Below are 19,125 nucleotides of genomic sequence, written 5' to 3'. Positions count from 1 at the left end.
AGCATTAACAACGGAGGCTGATTGCTAACATAATCTTCATCCCGAACGTCAGGGTCGGCCGGTTGCCCGCAGTGGCTCATCCATTTAGAAAAATCGGGCAACACTGAAGTCGGCCAGTTTTCAACCGAGGAATCGAATATTTTTGCGCTCGACTTCACAGCCCACAAATTTATCAGTGTTGCCCGTCAAACCAAGGGATTGCACACTCCCAGCACAAATCATTAATTATTATCATTGTGGGCTATTGGTCATCAAAACCATGCCCAAGCAAAACAAAGTAACCTTAGCGGGTTTAACACGATGTATTACTATTACATACAAAACAAATAACATATTGACTCAAACGTTTTCGACACGTACGTGTGTCCTCATCAGGGATTAAATCTGCAATATACATAAAATGAAAATCGTAAGATAAATTTGACTTTGCACTACAACTGTAACGACACTCTGGACTGAAAAGCACAATGTGAACAAATGACACAAGAATGATTACGGTGGGAAACAGATCACGTGAGGTGTAAACTACAGGCATTGGACAAATAACTAGAACACACGCAAAAGGAACGATGAGCCACAGGCGAATAACTACCGGTTGATTATTATTGGTCATGAAAACCATGATAATAACTGGTGAAATCTGCACAACAAGCAGTAAACTATTTTTATTGAAATATTGTTATTCAACGAACATAAACCATCCATCTGGCAACATTACTGGAAATCTTTGCACAGAATGATCAGCTTTCTTACTTGGCCGAATGGTGAGAACGTCTGCATGATCTGAAGGACGTCGGTTCGACACCGCTCCAGAGCACACTACCTACTGCGTTTCTACAAGACGCATCACGGCATGCCAAAATAATGGGAGCAGCTGACTTAATGACTGCAGGTCCCTTGATTGCTTTCATGTGTTGTATCTGTGATTCGCAGTCAGGGATATCTAGAGAAGGGGATGCGAAGGCTCACAGCGATGGCCTTATTCTCATGACACTACTAGGGCGGTAGTTTGTAGCACGTTAAACATGTGGTTCTTTTTATAATCGTAGAAAGTTTTGTAGTGCAGCTGGTACAATGAGCTACAGAAGACAGTTAGCAAATGTTACGTAGAGCATATTTAAAGAATACTTGTTTACAAAGACAGTTGAAAAGTTACCAGTAAGCTGTTTTTTTTAACAAAGCCTTTGCAGTAGGCTAGATATAAAGCAAGTATATGAGTAGTTGAATTAACAAGCAACCATGAGCATGTTGTGAATATCCAGGCCTGGTGCTAATAGCGCAATGCAAGTTATCATAACAAGATTTATTAAACTACTATCGATGCCAATTGTTATTTTACGATAAACACAGATTAATTATTTGTTTGTTTATCTTTATTCTGCATTGCGGGAAAGCGGACTTGAGCGCTATGCATCGATGTACGCCTTCCGACATACACCTGACCCACGCTGCAGCCGACGGCAATGTCTGTTTTCCGGTTGTCTACTTTACTTATGACTTAAATTTGGTATTACCCATTACTCGAAAATCGAAATCTATTTACGATGAACAAAAGCCCTTCTATTGTCAGACGTAATAAAAGCCTTCGTATCCCCTTCTTTAGATAGCCCTGTTCGCAGTATTACTGTATCACAAAATCAGGAAAAAAGACAGAAAACTCAAACACACAAAAGTTTTAAAACAAACAATATAATATAAGTACATGATAAAAAAATTGCATAAGAATAATTTTTTGATCATTAAAATGTTTCTTTAATAAAAAAAAGGATCACGTTGCATTGCGTACGACCGATGTAGCCAGAAATTCCATCCAATGCAACACTTGCCTCCTCTGGGTTCACAAAAAGTGCAGTGGTTCAAGCGGTGGGCTGAAATCGGACTTAACATTCAAGTGCAAAAGAAGGCAGGGTTTATAGTAGGTGTGTCAGAAGTGCAATGTTGTTTGCGAACGAACGCTGGGCTGTGACAAAAGAGGTACTTGGTAGAATCAAACGAAATGACCACGCAATGATGCGAAGGATCTGCAACATCGGTACTCCATATTAGACACACTACTTGCCATGGTGGGCGTACCAAAGATCGAGAATGTCCGACCCAATAGTCTCCGCTGGTTTGGACATGTTAAACAGAACAGTGGATGGATAAATCATTGCCGAGATGTGCCAGTTCCAATCACAAAGAAACCTGGACAACACCGAAAGACGTGGGCTGAGAATATAACGAATGAGTCTCATACAACTCAGCACATTACAGTTGAACAAGTGATGACTGAGCTATCACCATTTCAGCAAGTGACTGAAATTGGTAAATAAATGCACCTAAGTAAGTAAAAATTGACCAAGCCGATACTTGGCATGTATTAAGTCAGCAAATTTAGTTTAGCAAGCGATGGCCAAGCAAGTCCAATGCTAGATAAAAATTGTATTTGCTGACTTAGACAGTACCGGTAGCTGAAATGTACTTGCTGAGTGGAGACTGAGTATGTGCCTTGCCAGACCACGTCCTACCCCCGACATCTGAGAAATAAGCAAAATTACCAAAGTTAAAAAATGTATTATCACAAACTAAAACTTAAAAAATAAATCGAACGTTTTCAAATTCAGGAATGTTTGCCTCAATTTCCCAAATATTCTTCTCTGGATGATAAGCCTCCACAGCATCTGATCCTCCTCCAGCGACGTATATTTTCCCAATAAAAACACACGCTCCATGAAGGGATCTTGCATAATTCATCTCCGCAACGTTGCACCAAGTTTGGTTCCGTGGATCAAACCGTTCGACTGATTTCAATTTTTTATTATTATTGTTCACCCCACCTATAGCGTATATATGATCATTGAGAACAACACCTGCTAGACTACGTCTTTCAACTTTCATTGAAGGAAGAATCTTCCAACCACCTTGGCGAGGATCGTGATGTTCAACTGAGTTTAATAGATCATCATTGTTCCAACCACCAATTGCATATATTCCCCCGCCGGTAGAAACCAAGGCAGAGCGAAAACGTCCTTTATTCATGTCATCAATACTTTTCCATTTGTTCTCATCAATGTTATAACATTCTCCAGATCGTAGACCACCCCATTCCTTCCACCCACCACAATTGTAAATGCGATCATCGAAAACAACAGAAGCACCATCTTCTCTCTTTCTATTTGTAGAAGCTAATTCCTTCCAACCTGACGCCTGGTCGTCCAAGTCCAATCTTTCCACTGCGTTGGTATTCTTTCCACTTATGACGTAAACTTTCCTTTTGTGACTCACAACTGATCCACAACTGTGATCAAACTTTGGGATTGGCAGATTACTTGCTTCTTTATATTTGAAGTCATATTTCCACACTTGCTTTCCAGCAAATGCAATGAAGCATTTCTCTGCTTTCTGTTGCTCAATAATGGCTTGATTATTTTTTTGTGTCCGAATTCTAGAAAGAGTTGATTGAAAACACATTTTGGTGCATTCATGACAATTCATGATCAATTCTTCTTGGCTGACAACATCTTGCAAAAAATCCCAGGATAAATTTTCAAGTTTCAATGAACTGAAAAGTTCAGTCAAGTGTTGCTGACGTGCATCGACGTCATGTTTGATCCATTCCATCATTCCATGGAAAACAATTTCCTCAGACGTCACTTGTTTATCTTCAATTTCAAATATTTTCTTGATGTCTTCAAATTTCAATTCGTTGAATTGTTTTTCCTTGATTAGACTTTCAAAATTGTTTGCAATCACAAAATCTGCTTCTTCTACAAGTTTGTCAAGATCATACAACTTTGAGTATGAATGAATTTGTAGACAGTTTGTTACATCAATTTCCTCAAGTAAAAACTCCTCACAGAATTCCTTCAAGTGAAGAATCCCCATGTAATTAGCTGCTTCTATTACGTCATACACATTCTCACTTGTGATTGTGATGTCACAAGTGTAAATGAAGTTCAAAACAGCTTCAAGTGTTTCTTCAGTCACTCCTTGGACATTTCCTTTTCCTTCATACTTTTCCTTCATTTCCACAGAAAACATTTTTGATAAAAATGTTGAAAACACTCCAAGGATACATTTGTGTCCAGCAAAGTCATTAGATCCAGCAGTTAAAGTGACATCACAATAGTTTTTCATTTTGATTCTGTCATTGTTCAACATTGCCAAAATTTCTAAAGCATGATTACTTTTATAGTTTTTAGACTTCATTATAAATTTAAAATTAACTGATTGTTTCCCTGCAAAAATAGAAATATCCAATTTGCTCATAAAAACAATAAACTTTCAAGGAACTAAATACACATTTATTTTATGAATGATACACTAAATTTGAATGTTATTTCTATAAAAACATAAAATTAATCTCAACTGCTGTGCAAATAAAATATTTGACGTTTTTAATAAAATAATAAAACAAACTTTATAGGTCATCAATCCAATTATTGTATGGAAATAACCACCACACGATAGCAGCAGGAATGACCATTGACCACAACAGCAGCAGAAATGACAACAACACAACAGCAGCAGGAATGACCACAACACGACAGCAGCAGGAATGACCACAACACGACAGCAGCAGGAATGACAACAACACAACAGCAGCAGGAATGACCACAACACAACAGCAGCAGGAATGACCACAACACAACAGCAGCAGGAATGACCACAACACGACAGCAGCAGGAATGACCATTGACCACAACACAACAGCAGCAGAAATGACCACAACACAACAGCAGCAGGAATGACCACAACACAACAGCAGCAGGAATGACCACAACACGACAGCAGCAGGAATGACAACAACACAACAGCAGCAGGAATGAACACAACAGCAGCAGGAATGACCACAACACAACAGCAGCAGGAATGACCACAACACAACAGCAGCAGGAATGACCACAACACGACAGCAGCAGGAATGACCACAACACGACAGCAGCAGGAATCACAACAACACAACAGCAGCAGGAATGACCACAACACAACAGCAGCAGGAATGACCACAACACAACAGCTACAACACAAGATATTGTTAATTGAAAATGGTCCAAAAAAAACAAATGCAGAAAACTTTAGGGGGTGCCTAAAACTTTAAAGCATCATATTTCCAAAACTATAATAAAATATTGAGTTAAAATTTGTAATGCATGGCTATATCATGCCAAATAACATATTGACCTAGTTTGAGCAAAAACGAAGACGTTTGGCAAGGAATGTCCCACATACGGTACTCTAAAAAATGTATGTTTTTTAATTATCTTAAAAACTAATGCATTTAGAGAAAAAGTTCCTTTAATGACACATAGAAACATAGGTATTATGCATCTTTTGACACCACAACTGACTTTCTACTATGAGTGGTGAGCAAGTTAGGGGATTTTTTACTAAATTTGACCTATCATGACCTTTATTGGGGGGTAGGTGGCTGGGTTTTGGGTCCTACCAAAAAAAATGTGCAAATGTTAGTTTTTAAAGGTTTGCCAGGTTTTCAGAACCCTCCACATTGAAATTGCAAAAAAAAAATTTCAAACCACCCTACTGATGATGGCTATCCCTCACCGAGGATGATGATCTTGTAGCAATCCAGTATCATGCCAAACAAGATTTCCTTCCTAAGTGAACCATTTTAATCCATACGTTATTTTCTAAAGATTTTGTATTTTTCCATCTAAGCTGCTTTAAATAGAAAAAAGGGAACAGAAAATAAAACTGTTCACTCTCGTCCTTTGATGAGAGAGACGAACAGCGACAGGAGAGCAGGCCTTGAAACTGAAGGCGACAATTAACCTACAAAAACAAACATTTTGTCCGCCAGATCTCGTCTTTCCGTCGGCCGCATTGGTCCGTCATAAAATGAAAAATTTTATGCAAGCGGCCTTGTGAATAAAGTACTTTGCCACTTATAATCACAAAGGATTAGAAAGCAGACAAAGCACCCAATAAATCACAATACACACTGTCTATGCTTGAATTGTTAACATTATTGATTGACCAATCAGCTGATGTCTGACAATAAGCAGGATGTAAGTAATATCACAATACACTTTATTGATGCGATAAATCATTTGATGCGTGTCGAAGTTCCTTATCGTCTTTTCGGCAGCGTTATTCATAAGGCAGTGGCTATTTGACCGGCTCCGGTCTTTGAATCTGAAACACTATTTGACCGGTCATGACGTCACTACATAAGCACTTTCTTCTTTTTCTTATTCAAAGCAAAAGACGATAAGCGCCTTAAGTTTTAAATTCAACACGTTTTCTTCAACTGAGTCCGTGGCGCATACGTAACGTCTCGGGCTGCCATTCTAGAGGGAATGAGTTCGATACTATCCGGAAGCGTTCTTTTTTTTTTTTTTTAATTAAATTTTGACCCAAAGTGCATTTTTATCGTCAATTTTTAATTTGAGTAGCCTACAGCCCATTTTTTTAAATCTTTCCAAATGTGAGTAACAAAGTTAAGTTTTTTAACTTTGTAAATAAAAGAATAACAGTTATAACCTCTCAAGTACATGTAGCTCCACACAGAGTGAAATTTACATGCCTTTTGACTCCTTTTTATTTCTTTAAAAGTAATATCTAAAAAGACATTATTGACCCAAAAAGAATGTCTAAAAAGACATTTTGAAAAGCAACTACGGACAAAGGCCAGTGTTTCGATCTCCCGTTCAGCGTAGCGTAGTAAAGTGAAAGTGGAAAGTTGTCTTGAAGGGTTGGTTGAGATGATGATTTGAAACTTGACTGATTGTTGTGCGACAATGAGACTGGATTTAATTTTTAACTTCGGACTTCAGCGAAACGTAATCTTACAGCCTATTAGAAGGTGTGATTTTTTTCAGAGAATTTGTGCTAAGAAATGAAAGGAATTTGTTAAAAATAAAGACTAGAAAAAACTTTTTTAATTAGTTTTGAAACTTTTTTATTCACTTGTTGATTCATTCATATCAGTTTGTATCCTTTTGTAGTTAAAAGAAAAAAAAAAGGAACGCTTCCGGATAGTATCGAAATCATTCCCTCTAGAATGGCAGCCCGAGACGTTACGTATGCGCCACGGACTCAGTTGAAGAAAACGTGTTGAATTTAAAACTTAAGGCGCTTATCGTTTTTGCTTTGAAAGAAAAAACTGCTTATGTAGTGACGTCATGACCGGTCAAATAGTGTTTCAGATTCAAAGACCGGAGCCGGTCAAATAGCCACTGCCTATTCATAATCACTCAGTGGGAACGACATGGGCATTGACGCTCGAGTTGAAATGCAACAGCTCGCCACATATGAAGCTTTTTCTGGTGGCGTAAATGATTGCGCATCCCAATGTATGAGGGGACAACATCGGGGGCACGACATCAGCAGAGGACAACATCATCGCCACCCTGAAATGCTACCAAAATCTTCGCAATAAAAAAAACAAAACAGCTGACGGTGAGTTTTTAAATGGCTGAGGAGTCCAATACTAGCTTTAAAAGTTCGGTTACATTTGGGACATTTAAGATCCTTAGGGAGAATTGGTTGTTGGTGTAATTGTCATTATTTTCTATACAGAGGCTAGGCAGTTTACTACCTGTACGTACATGTAAAAATATAAGGCAGTTGAATTTGAAACACTATTTGACCGGTCATGACGTCACTATACAGTCACTTTTTTTCTCTTTCAAAGCAAAAGACGAGAAGCGCGTATATAATTTCTAAATTAGACAATTTTATTCAACTTGATCCGTGGTGCGTGCGATACTTCGCCGTCTCCTATTCTAGAGGGTATGAGTTCGATACCCGGAAGCGTTCTTTTTTTTTTAACTAAATTTTGATCCGAAGTGTATTTTTGTAGTCAATTTTTAATTTGAGTTGCATTACATTTACATACCATTACCATTTTTTTTAAAAGAAGCATTGTATGTAACTAACTTGTTGACTGTTGAGAGCTAAAATGTAATGTTTTGTTCGGCAAACACGGTCACATCAATCAATCAATCATTTTATTTTTCGTCATTAACGCGTCCGGGACGAAAAAGACACTAACTAGAAAAGTTGATATAGACCTACCAGCACGTTAATGAACGGGAAAAGGAGGCAAAACCTTGAAAGGTTTAAAACGTGCCTGAATGAAAAATTATGTAGTAGGCTATATATCAGTAGTTAGCACGGCCACAAACGGAAAATTACCCAGAGAAATTAACAAATTCCAGCAAATTAAAAAAACTCTAACTTTATTACTCACATTTGAAAAGACATAAAAAATTGGGCTGTAGGCAACTCAAATTAAAAATTGACTACAAAAATGCACTTCGGGTCAAAATTTAGTTAAAGAAAAAATAATGCTTCCAGGTAGTATCAAACTCATTCCCTCTAGAATAGAAGCCAGCGAAGTATTGCACGCGCCACGGATCAAGTTGAATAAAATTGTCTAATTTAGAACTTATATACGCGCTTCTCGTCTTTTGCTTTGAAAGAGAAAAAGAAAAAGGTGCCTGTATGGTGACGTCATGAACAGTCAAATAGTGTTTCAGATTCAAAGACCGGCGCCGGTCAAATAGCCACTGCCAAAATATAATCTGGCAAGATTGTGAATAATTTTATACGCTGTTTCAATCTTTGAACTGCTGCAAAAACTTCTGAAAGCTAATCCTGTTTTCACGAAAAATTCAAGATCCTGCAGGATTTGAATCCTGTGAACTACTGATGTGAAGCAGGGATGCCAACGACAAATTTCCAATAAACTTAGATTGTGTGTTCAAAAAAACCAGGTCCAGAAAAGATGTACAGAACAGGCGTTCCATGCCTTTTTTTTTAAACCCAGATCTAGGTGGAAAAACCTAGCGCTGGCATCCTTGAGAAAGAATAAGATTAAAGGTTTCCTCATGAATCAGCTGATTACTAAATAGTGCTGCCAACAATTTTTCTGTAATTAAAGTTGCCCTGAGAAGCAACGATTGTTGAAATGGTTTGGTTTTGAATCTTTATCCTCGGACTGACAAAGCTTTGATAGGTTATTCCTGGTAGTTTCGCATACTTGTAGAGGCTTTTGATGCAGGGCTGGTTACCGAGATTGGCAGAGTGAAGTTTTTGATTGTTGAAGTGTTGTTGCCGGGAAGTTATTCCATCCACAAGTTGCTCAACCGCACCACCTAGAGCCGAACCAGTGCCGCGTGATCTCTAGTCGGGCGCGTAACCACTGAGCTAACGGGGCGGACGAAATGTTGTTGGCGGGAAATTATTCTATCCATTAGGTGCCGCTGAGCAGTCCTGAAATGCGTTGCTCAATCGCACACCTCGAGAGTTCAACCAGCGCGCGTGATCTTGAGACGGGAGATTAACTGCTGAGCTAACGGGGTAGACTTAAGCGCTTGAATAAAGATCAAGCGACGCTGGTTCGGCTCTCGAGCAACGCAGTACAAGGACTGCTTTCCATTCAAGGGCATCTTGTGGATGAAATAATTTCCCGGCAACAAAACTTCAGCAATAGAAAACTTTACTTTGTCAATCACGGTAGCTGGCCCTGCGTCAAGATCAAGAGCCTCTACATTCTACAAGTATGCGAAACTATGAGAATAACCAACCAAGGCTTTGTCAATCGGTAGACACTTCAATCTGTTTCATCCGTGGCCGAGTGGTTAGCGCGTTGGGCTCGCAGTCGAGAGCCTGCATGTTCGACTCCAGCCACCCGCACTTGCTGTTGTTTCTCTGTGCAAGAAACTTAACGATAATTGCCTCTACCTAGTGATCGATTTCGAGTAATGGGTAGTACCAAATTTAAGTCATAAGTAGAGTAGACAACCGGAAACAGACATTGCCGTCGGCTGCAGCGTGGGTCAGGTGTATGTCGGAAGGCGTACACCGATGCATAGCGCTCGTCCGTTTTCCCGCAATGCAGGATAAAGATAAACAAACGTATTCCAATCTTCGAAAACAATAACGCAATCATGCGTAACGTATATGCGAATCAGCTAATTTAAGTCATGTGACTCAGCACGTGATATTCTGACCGTTCTTCTCGAAAGATTTTTGATGCAACTAGCGTGGCATAACGGTTTAGGGCAAAGGAATAGTCATTTCGAATACGTGGGTCTGATTCCCACCCTCTGCAAATAGCCTATTCTTTTTTCTTCTGAACAGAGTGCAAGAAGGATCTTTATGACCGCGATCTGACTTATTAGGAAAATTGTGACTAAAACACCAGTGATGTCATATACGTCACGCATGATTGCATTATGTCTTTCAGACAGTGGTGTACGTTAAAGTTCCTTCCTTGTCAGTTCGAGGATAAAAATTCAAAACCAACCAAACTGTCATGTCATGAAACTTTGAATCATGACTCCAGCTAGCGTTCAACCCAAAGTTGAGTCTACCAAGCTCGTGCCAAATAAAATTAAACCTCTCACCCAGCGATGTTTTATTGTTATTGCAGACAACTTATACAGTGCATTATTTCTCAGAATCTTTATTCTGTTGAAACTCTGGTGACTTCCAAATTGTTTTTCTAGATCCGCTACTGGTTCAAACCACTAACGCAAACCCGGTCATGCGGGAAATTTGCCAAACAAGCATCCAATCAATGATTAGGAATGTACTGGTTGTGTGGTTGGTAATGTGCTGATTCGTTGGTTATCTTCAGCAATGATTCAACTCCGGGCGTCATACACTTCAATCAATGACGGCCGCATCCAGTTTGTTAGCGGCATCTAGTAGATGGAATAATCCGCAGGCAACACAATTATAATAATCGAAACCTTCACTCCGTCAATCTCGGTGACCGAGCTAGCGACAGTGGTTCAAAACCCGTTCATTGACTATGAGATGTTGGCAATTCATCTACAAGAAAGCGACATTTCAAACTTGACATTTCTTTAATTTAGACCACAAGGCGGAATATCTGGAAGAGGCATGAAAATCAACGTCATACAACATCGAATCAACGTCATACAACATCGAATCAACGTAATGCAAGCAACGTTCAAACCAAACAAGTTTCTTAAACCAGACAATGTCAATTCTTGAGACATCGCTGGTACGATATTGTTTCATCACAATGCGGTGCAGAGTTTAGTGACAATGACGGCGTTAGAAGCAAGTGCACTCGCAGAAACAGTTGCCAGTGGTTACGAATGGACATGCCGACTAAATAAATTACGTAGATGTGACGTCATAACCACAGAGCGGTCACTGTGACGAATAGATTGGAACAGATCGTTGCTAATTCATCGCAGGAGGAGGCTGTAGGGGTATCCCTGATACTTCCGGCGGAAGACGGAGATGAGGACGCTGAAGAAGAAGACAACCAAAGAGAGACCCACGATCGCGACAACTGTGGACAATAAAGCGATGAGACGCGATTATAAGCGGGAGGTCACCACACAACCTACAGATCATTCGTAGCACCTTCAAGCGGTAAGCTGCATCGATTGTAGCAAGAAGTTCTTTGTAACGTGACAATGTGACATAGTACAAGGACATCAAACGTCCTCCTATCTACAAAGCCATCGGTACTTTATACGTCATCAAATAAAGTTTCCCCATGACCGCTTAGGCCTGTTGCCTGAATCATAATTTCGTAGCCGGTTGGCCACATTGCGACATCAAGCAGTATGCACGTCACAAGACCTTCTTGTTGCGGTTAAGCTGGTGCCTGGCGCTACCGGCATCATGTACCAGGGCTTCCTGTCGGACCCCACTTCAGAAAATGACTCCTGACAACCTGTAAGTCTAAGATTAAGTCACATAATCACCTCTCCGTTTGGGTGCGTCGGTCTCGCTTGAGTGGGCCTCGTTGAGGAGAGCGAACCCGATGACAATGGCAGCATTGATGACCATCACAATGTGGGTCTCGGCCACCAGCTGCCCCTGGCTGCTCCCGTGGATGTAGTGGATCGCCCCGTTCTGGGGATTGCGATTGTAGTATGGAGGGCCTCGGATGTGGTTCCACATCTGTCCTGACGTCATTCCCAAAACGACGAACTGAACAAATAGTGACGTCATCGACACATCATGCGCATTGCTGGCTGACGTGAATAAAACGTTGCGGTTCTGTTAAACTAACAGTGTTTCATTCCAGTCTTCGATTTTCGGGCTAGCAATCTTAGCTTGTGCTTGGCTTCATATCAACCAAGTCAAGTTGAGCTTGAATTGTTTAAGAGTTACCCCGTTTGACAAACTTAAAACCTTAATTTCCAAATAACAAGCATAAATCCTGTCACTGAACTCACGATGGACAGAATCCCCCAAAATGTCTTGTTCTGGAAGAATTCAAGGCTGTTCCGTCGGAGGTAGAGGAGACCACCGGCTCCAGAGAAGAGAAGGACCAGGACGATGGTACCGGTGTAGTTGGGAGGACGGAAGATACGAACCTGATCATCATCAAAACTATTATTCAAAACTAACTAACATCAAAACTACATCATCAAAACATTTATAAGTGAAGAAACCACAGGACCTTAATAGTTCTCTCGCACTGTTTTGGTTGAGTGGAGCAATTTGCTACTAAGTCATAAGAATCTAAACTCCATCGAAGCAAAATCATGCGACAAAACTTCTTAGTTAACCACTGAGCGGCTCACCGAAACTTCGGTCCTTTCCGCCATCCACTTGGCCAGGTTGTCAGCATGGAACCCGAGTCGCTGGATGTCGTAGGTGTCCGCCGACTTACGTTTCCCCTTCGCTGGGAAGTGGATGAACGCGGGAGCTGAGTTCAATCCCAACTGTGAACACACAATCATTGCGTCGTTGGTTAAGAACTCGCAGACACGCACCACCGATTTATTGGCCGTTCATCATTGATTCAACAAATATAAAATGTTACCAATTTTATTTAAAAAAAAAAAAAAAACAATTTTATTGAACTGATGCCAAATAGAACGAATATGTTTTACAATACAACAGACGTGCACTGAATAAGACAGAAATTGCATTCATTAATTAAGCAAGTTCGGTGTGCTTGCAGAGCAAGTACAATTTTATTGTTTTGAGCATGAAGCCATGCAAAGGTATTTTCAGGTAGCAACAATACTCAAATTCAAATGTAGACAAAAACTATGCATTCCAAACTCACAGACTGGAAAGCATCGGGGCCGTCATCGAAATCCACAACGCCGAAGAACAGACCATTTCCGTAGGAGGGTGAAAACCGGTAAGAGTTGGCAAGGATTGAAAACTCGTCGCTGGCTTCCTGGCACACGCTGCATCCTCGTTTCGGGTTCAACGCAGTGAACATCACGATCACCGAGTAATTCCTCGGCTTGGTTCTGCAGTTGGGCAATTGTCATCAGAACAAAGGGAACAATGCTCCAACACCAAACTACCTGAAGCGTCTATACCAGTGGTTCCCAACCTTTTTGTTGTCACGGACCCCTTTAGACAAATTAATAATTCTGCGGACCCCTACCTGAATTTTGCCTGAAACTCAATTAACATACTATTGACTATTGCAAATAAATTTATTTTCACACCAGTCAGTTCAATCACAGTACTATTGTAATAATTATGGTACTCAACTACTGTACTGTGTCATATTGCATTGCCGCTGTGACTCCTGCGGCATATATCAGGTTAAACAGTTGCTCAAATAAGAAAATGAATGAATTGTTCAAGAAATGTCAGCAGTATTTGAATATTAAGGTGACCCAAAGTGCCATGCCGAAACTTTTTTCAACGTAAGCAAATTTAATGAGGGCTGTTGTTACCTTTCCTGAACTAAACGACTGAACTGCGGTTGAGTTTTGACAATGCAACACGCATGTCATCTTCAACGTCCAGTCGTCCACTGTCCAGGCAATTTCGATGTTGTTTTTATTGTAACAAGAGCTGAGAATCCTGCCTCGCAAAGGTAAGTGGTTATGAATGGTAACAAAACAATAATCGCTTGCTTTGCCAAGAATGGATAAGTTTGCAGTTGTGAGCACCAAAATTCTTCCACAGTTTTTGAATGAAACTCAATGCGTAATAACTCTTTTGATCTCAAATCAATTAGGTCATCTTTACTGAGATCGTCATCGCTAATGTTGTTCAAGTCAAAAAGAAACGGATTTCGAATCCATGTTTCAACTTCCTTCGGCAGGTGTTCTAAATTAACATAACGTTGAAATGAGATTTGCAGGGTTTCAAGTGTGCGCAAAATTTTTCTTTCATAGAGATCAAAAGAGTAGCCTACATTCTTTTTGAGTTTCATCCATCAAGATAAGATCTTCTAACATTGGAAAGTTAGCGTAATTACCTGCTTCCAATCTGCGTTTCCAAACCGGCAACTTGGCTAAAACCGCTTTCAGTTTTTCAGCTGCATCAATTACGGTATTGTCACACCTGGTCCTTGAATGCCACGATTAACATTGTTAATATGACCGAAAAAATCGACTAAGTAGGCCATGCCGTATAGAAAACTTTTACTCTAGAACAATTTTGAGAGGGGACTTCCTTTTGCTTTCAAAAGAGTTGATACCTCATTTTTAGCTGCTGCAGTCGTTTTAAAACTTCTCTAGATAACCAACGTATCTCAGAATGTGACAAATGTACTCCGTAATCTGACCCTACTTCTTGACAGAAGGCTTTAAAAGCACGGTGGTTTGCAGCTCTGCTTTTGATGAAATTAACGACTTTCACGCAATTCGTCAGAATTTCTTTGAGACTTGCTAGTAAAGTTTTTGCTGCTAAGGCGTAGGTCTAACTGTGTAAGAAGCAACGGGTAACAGCCACGCGAGGAGCTTCGTTTTTTACTAAAGCAGCAAATCCGAATTTGTTCCCGAGCATAGTTGGTGCTCCATTAGTGCATATAATATAAAACAAAGTTTTTTTTTGCCAAAATTCATCAAGGTAATCACGGACCCCCAAATGCTTTCTCACGGACCCTCTAGGGGTCCGCGAACCCAAGGTTGGGAACCACTGGTCTATACCGTTGTGCCCACAGCAAACATTGCTAGGATGACAGAGCTGTACTTTCGCGCCGTGGAAACAACGAAATTCATTGCATTCTAGAGGTAAAACCATTGGCAGTATGTCAAAGGAAGCAGCAGCTGCGAGACTTAGTTTTGCTAAATATGAGTAGCAGCTCAAAGCATTGATTTTATGAAGAAAAGTGTTTAGTGTAGTTTTGTGTATGCAGTATCAAAAAATTTTAAAAGTGTGAAATATTTCATCAAGACAATTGATTAGTTGTTTCAAAAACAAACCAATGATTTGATCAACACATTCAAGTCCAGCGACTAGTCAATTGGCAATGGTATGATATGATCACATAAACGACTTTAACTTCAAGGAAGATACAATTGTTTTTGTCATAAATTGAAGCAGTGAATTTGAAAAGTTATTAACCACAAAAAAAGCAATAACCACACGCATTCTGGATACAAAATCCGACAGGTACTGACCTAACATAGGTGGAAAACTTTCCTCCATTCATCTTAATCACTGTTCTTCTATTTCCCCATTCCATTAACTGGGATACTTTTTCTTCAAGAACATCCTGAAAACGCAAGTTGTGACTTGTCAGCAGTTTTTTAAACATTAAAGTAAAGTAGATCATCATCAAAACACTTCAACACAAATATTACCATTGGTGGAGTCTTTTGGTACGCCCATCCCATATGCGAAGCCTTTGGCGCTTAAACCACTGTTTGAAAATGTCACCACAGGCATTTTATGATATTCAATTATTCATTAAACATGAGCGCATCTATTATAGTCAGTATCATACTGTTTTTTTTTCGCTGAGACTTTTCGGTCATTTGTCCGAAATGACTTGAAAAAATTCGGTCATTTTTTATTTATTTCGGTCAATATTTCTGATGAAAATATTTCCTTTGAAGTAGCTGATACAAACTATAATTTGCACTTTCTGACTAGCTATGACATTAAGTTTTGCTGAGAAATGTTGTTTTTTTTTTCGGACATTTTGACTATATATTTTTTCAGACAAATTGACTATATTTTTTTTCGAACATTTTGCTAAAAAATTGGTCAATGACTGATAAATGACTGAAAAAAAAAACCCAGGTCAGTAAACTGTTAGCCAGGACCAGCATCACTTTCATGAGGCGTAGAAGGAAGTGAATATAATTCTAATGTTAGCCAGTTAGGATTAAAAGCAATTTCAACACAAACAAAACAAGTGGAATAAAAATAAACGGAGCACGTCTTTTAGGTGCTTGCCAAATGGTTGCGCACACTGTGGCGTCAAGATATTTAGGTGCTAATCCAAGTAAAATCTATTTCCTTAGGTGCTTGATGGTAACACTGCAGACAGTGGCGTACACAGGATTTTCTCAAAAGGTGGGCAACTGGGCATTTGAATACTCAGTTTGCATTGACGATAGTTTGGTAGTTTGCAACAGCTAGGTTACTCATTTGGATAGATTTTGTATTCGGTAGCTTTTCATTTTGTATTCTAGGTAGTAGGTAGTCATTCATTCAAACACTGAACAAAAATATTTTGGTCTTACAGAAGGTCAATTTGAAACAAGATTTAAAAACACATAAAGTCCTTCAACAATCAAAAATACAAAAACGAAACTGAACTTTCCAAACTAATCTGGTCTTTGAAAAATCATACCAAAAAATTTACAATCAAATGGAAAATTATCACCAGTTTAAGGCCATACAGATGCTTGTGCCTTACAAAAAAGGGTTTTATTGCCACAACTCAGATCCTTCATCATGCATCAACAAAAGAGACAAAATAATTTCAAAGTGCAGACAGAAATAAATTTAAATTAAAAAGCTATAAATAGCTTAACTCTCTTATACCTTTGCCTTCAAATCATTATTACCCAATTTATGTTTATTGTTATGCATGCCAATATTTTACTGTCATTTGTGATACCATTTTTACCATTTACTGCTACGTCATAATTAACGATTGTTTGCTGTTTTTGCCGGTAAACGATTTTGGACCTCATCATTTACGCTTTTACTTGACTGCTTTCCATCAGTTGGTTGCATTTCAACTCTTTCCTGCTTCCTTTTATTATTGTTTTTCAGTGTTGCGCCTGACGATTGTACATAGCATGAAACCTTAGGTAGCGCATAGGTAACTTAGCCAATAGCCAGTTTATTTTTTGTAATATATATATGTATTTACCATATTCTATTTGAACAAGTACCTTCTAATGATTTTAATAAGATGAAGCAGGCTATTAAGGTTTTTAGTGAGTGGTAACTGTATTTAATGTATATCTTGAAATGAATAACTAAAATAATAAGATTGAAAGAGGTAACGGCATAAACGATCAATTGAATTATTTTGATTAAGTTCAACTAATGTCAACATCCACTTTGTATGCATCAATGCAGGGGGAAAGAATCAATAACATCAGGGGATCTTTAACTTTTTCGACTGCGCCCCTTTGACGTTGCTTGCACAACTTTGTATGCCCCCTATTTCTAGTTTAAGTTATAAATTAAAGTCAAACTATAGGCTATAAGAATTATATGTTTTGGATTCCAAAACAAAGTTTATATACTTGTATTTTCCATTATACATCAATCCAAACAAATAGAACACAATCTACTTTTCTTTACATTTTAATGAGAAGGATGTAGCTGCATTTTCGAAGCCAGCAGTTCAATTCGTGGCTTAAGTGAAGACAATGCACATCGCATGTCATGTTCACAGTGAAGTTTGTTCCAAGCAAAAGCAGAAAAGCCGAATTGAAGTAAATTCAATGATTCTACACCTTCAATGAGCTCACAAAATTACTCCAACACATAAACATCAGCATATTACTCCCATATCAAAATTGCTGTATAAGAGAATCCAACGAGTAGCCTTCAGGGGAAGGAGGCTGGGAAAAATTTCAACAAAACATAATGATGTGTATCATATAATGTCTACATCAATCCAGCATTGTAAATACACAATGAATAAAGTTAGTTTGCTGTGATTTAAACAGCGATTGTCTCAATTATACACAAGTTTTCGAACCTAACTGATTTTGTTTACAAACTATGCTTAACCGTTCAGTTGTATACTAAATAAAGGATCCTTACTTTTCACCCTCAATAACACCGAGAAACCAATTCAATTTGTTTTTCAATGCTGACGCAAACATGTAGAAAACAATAAGGTAAATGCATGAATTTTGCACCAACAAAAGGAACAGTTGAAAAAAACTGTTGAAAGGTTTAAAATATGCATCGATAAAACACTGTTTGGAAAATAGTGTTTTAACAACGTACAGCCACAAAACCTAAAAAAGAGACAAATTAAACTTTTATTTCATTGGTTGTAATTTTTAAAAACAGACCTACAATCAATACTTGCATTGTGTAACAAGGGAGATTTTAATTTTACAATATACGATACCGTAGCCTACAAAAGAAATTCAAATTCAAACCAAAATTGAGGTTGAGACACATCAGCATTTACTTTATTCTTCAGTTAAGTTTGATATTATTTCTGACCATAACGAAAACATTGTATGTCTAGGATAGCAGAGGTCTAGAAAACGGTAGAAGCGACAAAACACGAACCTTTAGATTATTGTGAGCTGGTATACAAGTCCCCCCCCCTTGGCAACTCATAAAGAGGAATTGACAAAACATGTGAATTAAAGTGTGTGAACAGTAAAGCAAAGGTAAAGTAGTTTCACCCTATATGTTCGGTTGAGTCTTGTCTTTGTCGTAAGTTACCAGGGGGGGGGACTCGTATACCAGCTCCGATTATTAAAACACACACTTAGTTGCCTTCTTTGCTTCATTTATTATCGTACCTGCTTTGTTCTTCCATCAGATAGGACACATAAGTTGGCAAGCATGAAAGTGACTAGCAACATCAATTGCAAAATCTTCATCTTTCTATTTCAACTACGGTAATAATCCAAAAGATGGAACAGAAAACTAACAAATTGCAAATCAATCAAAACTCCGACAAGTACGTGGCTGCTGCAAAAGTGACTACCGTGCATTCAGTACAAGGAACGGACAAACCACAAATCAAGATTTTGCTTCACATAGGTTCCATACATTCTCTGCAGCAAAGCTTGTAGCAATGTGTTGTCAACAACATCTTAAAAAAAATTTCTAAATATTTTCAGAAATTAATCTTTTAAATTTTTTTTTTTTTTGTGGAATCATTTACGCTAGAATTGCAAAAAAATGTGGAAAATTTAAGACTGGCGTCAGGTGTTTTCCCTGTCATGAAATTTTTAAAATTCAGATTTCAGAATCAGA

At 38.7% G+C, this 19,125-nt stretch overlaps 2 protein-coding genes across 2 annotated transcripts; both read right to left on the bottom strand.

The window, feature by feature from the left end:
• Nucleotides 1–2,571: 2,571 nt before the first annotated feature.
• On the bottom strand, nt 2,572–4,190 carry LOC145783576 (kelch-like protein 24). Its single transcript, XM_082595472.1, has 2 exons — nt 2,958–4,190; nt 2,572–2,816 (listed from the first exon to the last, which is right to left on the bottom strand). Exons 1-2 carry the CDS (start codon nt 4,186–4,188, stop codon nt 2,572–2,574), a joined length of 1,476 nt encoding a protein of 491 aa, XP_082451598.1. The 5' UTR covers nt 4,189–4,190.
• Nucleotides 4,191–10,359: 6,169 nt separating this feature from the next.
• LOC145783120 (dolichyl-diphosphooligosaccharide--protein glycosyltransferase subunit TUSC3-like) lies at nt 10,360–18,832 on the bottom strand. The gene is made up of 7 exons (XM_082594899.1): nt 18,666–18,832; nt 15,327–15,421; nt 13,019–13,211; nt 12,528–12,668; nt 12,177–12,317; nt 11,700–11,928; nt 10,360–11,278 (listed from the first exon to the last, which is right to left on the bottom strand). Exons 1-7 carry the CDS (start codon nt 18,744–18,746, stop codon nt 11,172–11,174), a joined length of 987 nt encoding a protein of 328 aa, XP_082451025.1. The 5' UTR covers nt 18,747–18,832; the 3' UTR covers nt 10,360–11,171.
• Between the last annotated feature and the right edge of the window lie 293 nt (nt 18,833–19,125).

This window comes from Aplidium turbinatum, chromosome 14 (genome assembly GCF_918807975.1).
Source record: "Aplidium turbinatum chromosome 14, kaAplTurb1.1, whole genome shotgun sequence".
Classification (NCBI taxonomy): Eukaryota; Metazoa; Chordata; class Ascidiacea; order Aplousobranchia; family Polyclinidae; genus Aplidium; species Aplidium turbinatum.
The sequence above is the reverse complement of the archived record's forward strand: the minus strand, read 5'-3'. Positions and strand labels throughout refer to the sequence as shown.